General features: G+C 45.6%; 1 protein-coding gene across 1 annotated transcript; it reads left to right on the top strand.

The window, feature by feature from the left end:
• Nucleotides 1-3,270: 3,270 nt before the first annotated feature.
• Nucleotides 3,271-5,085, top strand: LOC134396429 (zinc finger protein 658B-like; the record flags this gene model as incomplete). Its single annotated transcript, XM_063122931.1, has 2 exons — nt 3,271-3,711; nt 3,778-5,085. Coding segments are annotated over 2 exons (1,743 nt in total), but the record flags the coding sequence as incomplete, so codon positions are not given.
• Between the last annotated feature and the right edge of the window lie 1,428 nt (nt 5,086-6,513).

Here is a 6,513-nt window from a genome sequence, read left to right as displayed (position 1 = left end):
CAACCTCCCGTGTTTACAGTGGAAAATGCTGGATATCAGGGAATGTCTGGGAGGTTCTGTCTTTCCTTCTGGCTGGTGTTCTAGCACTTTGCTTATAGAATCATAAAATCATAGAATAGCAGAGTTGGAAGGGGCCTACAAGGCCATCGAGTCCAACCCCCTGCTCAATGCAGAAATCCATCCTAAAGCATCCCTGACAGATGGTTGTCCAGCTGCCTCTTGAAGGCCTCTAGTGTGGGAGAGCCCACAACCTCACCAGGCAACTGATTCCATTGTCGTACTGCTCTAACAGTCAGGAAGTTTTTCCTGATGTCCAGCTGGAATCTGGCTTCCTTTAACTTGAGCCCGTTCTTCCGTGTCCTGCACTCTGGGAGGATCGAGAAGAGATCCTGGCCCTCCTCTGTGTGACAACCTTTTAAGTATTTGAAGAGTGCTATCATGTCTCCCCTCCATGTTCTCTTCTCCAGGCTAAACATGCCCAGTTCTTTCAGTTTCTCTTCATAGGGCTTTGTTTCCAGACCCCTGATCATCCTGGTTGCCCTCCTCTGAACACGCTCCAGCTTGTCTGCGTCCTTCTTGAATTGTGGAGCCCAGAACGGGACACAATACTCTATGTGACGCCTAACCAGGGCCGAATAGAGAGGAACCAGTTCCTCATGTGACTTTGGAAGCTATACTTCTCTTAATGCAGTCCAAAATAGCATTTGCCTTTCTTGCAGCCATATCGCACTGTTGGCTCATATTCATCTTGCGATCTACAACAATTCCAAGATCCTTCTCATTTGTAGTATTGCTGAGCCAAGTATCCCCCATCTTGTAACTGTGCCTTTGGTTTCTATTTGCTAAATGTAGAACTTGGCATTTATCCCTATTAAATTTCATCCTGTTGTTTTCAGCCCAGCACTCCAGCCTATCAAGAAGTTTGTTTCTGTCTTCCAGGCTATTAGCTATCCCACCTAATTTTGTGTCACTGTGTTTACAGTGGAAAATGCTGGGTATCAGGGTTGAACTCTTAGCCCCCTGACAAAAACACAAGTTCCTGTGCTGTGTGGCTTGAATGGTAGATCAACTTTAGAATGAGACCTGAAAGGTAAAGTGATTGGGAAACGCTGCCCTTGGCCTTGACCTGAGCCGTTTCTTTCCTTCTCTAATCCCTCTTCTCTTCCTGAAATCCTCCCTCCTGCTCCAGGTCCAGGGGATGTTGGCCAGAGCACCCACAGATTTCCCTGAGGCAGAGAAGGCTCCACCGGGAACCACACAGGGGCCGCTGGACGGGCGGTTCTTGCAGGAGGGAGACGGAGGACCCTCCTCACTGGGTAAGGATTCGTGGACGTATTTCCCCATGGTCTCCCTCCCTCAATTACGCCTGAAGTGCATGAGCTGTCTTAATGTTCTTCTTGAGCCTGATTTTGCTGGGGGAGATACTCAGAAAGGAAATGTTGAGTAATGTGGTTCGAGGGTATCAGACCCACTCTGGCCCAGTCTTACACACTCAACAATTAAGGTCCTCCTCCAGGCGCCTACTCAGAGGGAACATCAGAGGATGACAACAAGGGAGAGGCCTTCTCTGTGGTGGCCCCCCAACTGTGAAACTATTGCACCAACATTGTTATCTTTTCAGTGCCAGGTCAAACAATATGTAATTAGCAATATGTAATCAGCAATATGTAATTAATTAGCCTGGGTCTGTTTTTTTAGGGTCATAGTTTTAAAACTTGTTATAGTAGTTTTATATGTATGTGTATATTGTATGTTTTTGCAGTTTTAAATATTTGGATATTGTTTTTAAGTGCTTCGGCTCTGGTATGGTAAACAAATGCAATAAATAAATAAACACTGAAAATAAACAATGAAAATGGGAATAGTTAAGAATGTTAATTTACCTTCTCACCTTCCCACCTTCTTTACCTTCCTCACAGGGAGCCAAACAACCTGCAGGGGAAGTGAACTGATCCTGGGGGGTCCTTCGGGGCCTCGTTCGCGTGGCGGTGGAGCGGAAGCGGTTTCTGCACAGCCTGGGCAGGTAGGGGAGTCCTGGGGGCCTCCGTCTCCTGCACATCTCTTTGGTCCTGGAAGAACCTGCCCCTTTAGCCTTTGCTCTTCTCCAAGATGGCTGCTAGGAAGGCCTTGAAGGTCACTCACAATGCTTTGGCATTCGGAAAGAGGACCTCACCAGCCTTGTCTTCATGGATTGCTACATAATGCTAAAAGAGAACATCATTTCTTCTTCTTCTTTCAGGGTCTGGTGACCTTTGAAGAGGTGGCCGTGCATTTCTCGGAGGAGGAGTGGGCTTTGCTGGATCTAGGCCAGAGGACTCTGCACAAAGAAGTCATGGAGGAGCATCGTGGGATCCTGGCCTCTCTGGGTAAGGAATGGGATTCCTCTGGGTAAGGCCTTCTCTGCCTTCTTGCCAGATCCCGGAAGGTGGAATTTCAGCTCTTCTTTCTTTGTGTCAGTGCAGAATACAAATGTCATTGACTCCGAAGACCTGACAAAACATTGAGAAAAGCCCATTGATGGACTTGCTCTGTGGCAGAGATGGCTGCCAACCCATCTTACTTTGCTGCTCTAATTGCATCTGCGTAATATTGAAGATGTTACAGATACTATCTTAATGGTCTCCATGGAGGAGAGGAGAGTTCAGCCTTTTCAGAAGACAGCTCTGGACAGCTTGCTTTTCATTTTAAGATATAACTAAACATTGAGAATAACCATTAGGGTTGAATTCCCACTTTCCAGTTCCCAGTTAAATGATCAGCTAGGAGAAAATGGCAGATTTTAAGTGTATTTTATTTTTACAATATTTTATGTTGTTCAACTACTTTATATGAGTTATTCCATATATTGGAAAGCATTGTATGGCAGTCTAGTTCTCAGTTCTGTTGATCATCAGGATATCTAATATCTTTAGAAGGATCTACCTCACCAACGTTTATTTGGTTTTTTTATCCTGTGAATTGAATCAGCAACCATTTGCTTTGTTCCAAGATTTCAAGATGATTTCTGTGTTTATACTTGCAGGTTATCACAGGGGGAGAAAGAAAAATGGCCTACACCACAGAAGGAAGACTGAAACTGAAGAGAAAAGGGAAAACGAATCCATTTCTTTTGAAGGATTAGATGTCTGTGAAACTCCAATACTAGAAGCACCAAGTAAAAAAAACATTCGTAAAAAGAAGAGTAAAACTCAGAAGATTCATTCTAACAAATATCAAAGGTTTCAATGCCTAGTGTGTGAAAAACAATTCACTTTCAACTCACAACTTAACTTGCATAAAAGAATTCACACTGGGGAGAAGCCCTATAAATGCTTTGAGTGTGGGAAGAGCTTTGCTCAGAGCACACAGCTTAAGCGGCATCAAGGAATTCACACTGGGGAGAAGCCCTATAAATGCTTAGAATGCGGGAAGACCTTTGCTCGGAGCATGGAGCTTAAGCGGCATCAAAGAATTCACACTGGGGAGAAGCCCTATAAATGCTTAGAATGCGGGAAGACCTTTGCTCGGAGCACGGAGCTTAAGCGGCATCAAAGAATTCACACTGGGGAGAAGCCCTATAAATGCTTTGAGTGTGGGAAGAGCTTTGCTCTGAGCTCACACCTTAAGCGACATCAACGAATTCACACTGGGGAGAAGCCCTATAAATGCTTAGAATGTGGGAAAACTTTTGCTCAGAGCACACAGCTTAAGCGGCATCAACAAATTCACACTGTGGAGAAAGCCTATAAATGCTTTGAGTGTGGGAAGACCTTTGCTCAGAGCACACAGCTTAAGCAGCATCAAAGAATCCACACTGGGGAGAAGCCCTATAAATGCTTAGAATGCGGGAAGAGCTTTGCTCGCAGCACAAGCCTTAAGCTGCATCAAAGAATTCACACTGGGGAGAAGCCCTATAAATGCTTAGAGTGTGGGAAGAGCTTTGCTCAGGGCACACGACTTAAGCAGCATCAAGGAATTCACACTGGGGAGAAGCCCTATAAATGCTTAGAGTGCGGGGAGAGCTTTGCTCACAGCACAAGCCTTAAGCAGCATCAAGGAATTCACACTTGGGAGAAGACTTATCAATGCTTAGAATGCGGAAAGAGCTTTGCTCACAGCACAAGCCTTAAGCTGCATCAAAGAATTCACACTGGGGAGAAGCCCTATGAATGCTTAGAATGCGGGAAGAGCTTTGCTCACAGCACAAGCCTTAAGCTTCATCAAGGAATTCACACTGGGGAGAAGCCTTATAAATGCTTAGAATGCGGGAAGAGTTTTGTTCTGAGTTCACACCTTAAGCTGCATCAAGGAATTCACACTGGGGAGAAGCCCTACAAATGCTTAGAATGCGAGAAGACCTTTGCTCAGAGCACAGAGCTTAAGCTGCATCAAAGAATTCACACTGGGGAGAAGCCCTATAAATGCTTAGAATGCGGGAAGACCTTTGCTCAGAACACACAGCTTAAGCAGCATCAAAGAAGGCACACTGGGGAGAAGCCCTATAAATGCTTAGAGTGTTGGAAGACCTTTGCTCACAGCAGCAGCCTTAAGCTGCATCAAAGAATTCACACTGGGGAGAAGCCCTATAAATGCTTAGAGTGTGGGAAAAACTTTGCTCAACGTGCAAGCCTTAAGCAGCATCAAAGAATTCACACTGGGGAGAAGCCCTATAAATGCTTTGATTGCGGGAAGAGCTTTGCTGAGAGCGCAAAACTTAAGCTGCATCAACGAGTTCACACTGGGGAGAAGCCCTATAAATGCTTTGAGTGTGGGAAGACCTTTGCTCAGAGCACACACCTTAAGCGGCATCAAGGAATTCACACTGGGGAGAAGCCCTATAAATGCTTAGAATGCGGGAAGACCTTTGCTCTCAGCTCACACCTTAAGCAGCATCAAAGAATTCACACTGGGGAGAAGCCCTATAAATGCTTAGAGTGCGGGAAGACCTTTGCTCAGATCACACACCTTAAGCAGCATCAAAGAATTCACACTGGGGAGAAGCCCTATAAATGCTTAGAGTGTGGAAAGAGCTTTGCTTGCCGCAGAAGCCTTAAGTGCCATCAAAGAATTCGCACTGGGGAGGAGCCCTATAAATGCTAAGTGTACCATTTATAGCATCATAGAATACTAGAGTTGGAAGGGGCCTATAAGGCCATCGAGTCCAACCCCCCTGCTCAAAGCACGAATCCACCCTAAAACGTACCTGACAAATGGTTGTCCAGCTGCCTCTTGAAGGCCTCTAGTGTGGGACAGCCTACAACCTTCAAAGATAACTGGTTTCATTGTCGTACTGCTCTAACTGGAAATTTTTCCAGATGTTCAGCTGGAATCTGCCTTCCTGTAACTTGAGCCCATTATTCTGTGAACTGCATCCTGGAATGATTGTGAAAAGATGCTGGCCCTCCTCAGTGTGACAACCTTTCAAGTCATTGAGGAGTGCTATCATATCTCCCCTCAATCTTCTTCTCCAGTCTAAACATGCCCAGTTCTTTCAGTCTCTCCTCATAGGGCTTTGTTTCCAGGCGCCTGATCATCCTCTGAACATGCTCCAGCTTGTCTGCGTCCTTCTTGAAGTGTGGTGCACAGAACTGAGCCCAGTACTCAAGTTGTGGCATAGCCAGGGCCGCATAGAGGGGAACCAGTATCTCATGCGATTTGGAACCTATACCTCTTTTAAAGCAGCCCAAAATAGCATTTGCTTTTTTTGCAACCACATCACACTGTTGGCTCATACTCAGCTTGTGATCTAGAACAATTCCAAGGTTCTTGTTTGTAGTATTGCTGAGTCACGTATCCCCCCTCTTGTAAATGTGCATTTGGTTTCCTTTTCCTAGGTGTAGAACTTGGCATTTATCCCTATTAAATTTCATTCTGTTTTCAGCCCAGCACTCCAGCCTATCAAGATCACTTTGAAGTTTGTTTCTGTCTTCCTGGGTATTAGCTATCCCACCCAATTTGGTGTCATCTGCAAACTCGATAAGCGTTCCCTGCACCTCCTTCAACATTTAATAAAAATGTTGAAGAGCACTGGGCCCAGGACTGACCCCTGCGGCACCTCACCCGACTTCCATGATTCTGAGATTTCTTCCGCTAGCTCCTTCATTACTCTAGGATGCAGTTCATCGGGCCCTGGAGATTTGAACTCATTCAAGGAAATTAGGTGTTCTTTGACCATTTGTTTATCAATCTCAGACTGCAATCCTGCCCCCTCAACTTCTGCTTCTCTTTTTCCAGGGGGGTCATAGACCCGCTTTGGGGAAGAGACTGAGCCAAAGTAGGAATTGAGCACTTCAGCCTTTTCTTTGTCATCTGTTATCAATTACCCATCCTCGTTAAGCAGTTGTTGTTGTTGTTTATTTGTTCACTCGTTTCCGACTCTTCGTGACTTCATGGACCAGCCTACGCCAGAGCTTTCTGTCGGCTGTTGCCACCCCTAGCTCCCCCAAGGTCAAGTCTGTCACCTCCAGAATATCATCCATCCATCTTGCCCTTGGTCGGCCCCTCTTCCTTTTGCCTTCCACTTTCCCTAGCATC

The sequence above is a fragment of the Elgaria multicarinata genome, chromosome 3 (assembly GCF_023053635.1).
Source record: "Elgaria multicarinata webbii isolate HBS135686 ecotype San Diego chromosome 3, rElgMul1.1.pri, whole genome shotgun sequence".
Taxonomy (NCBI): domain Eukaryota; kingdom Metazoa; phylum Chordata; class Lepidosauria; order Squamata; family Anguidae; genus Elgaria; species Elgaria multicarinata.
Note: the sequence above shows the minus strand (reverse complement) of the source record. Positions and strands in the feature narration are given on the sequence as shown.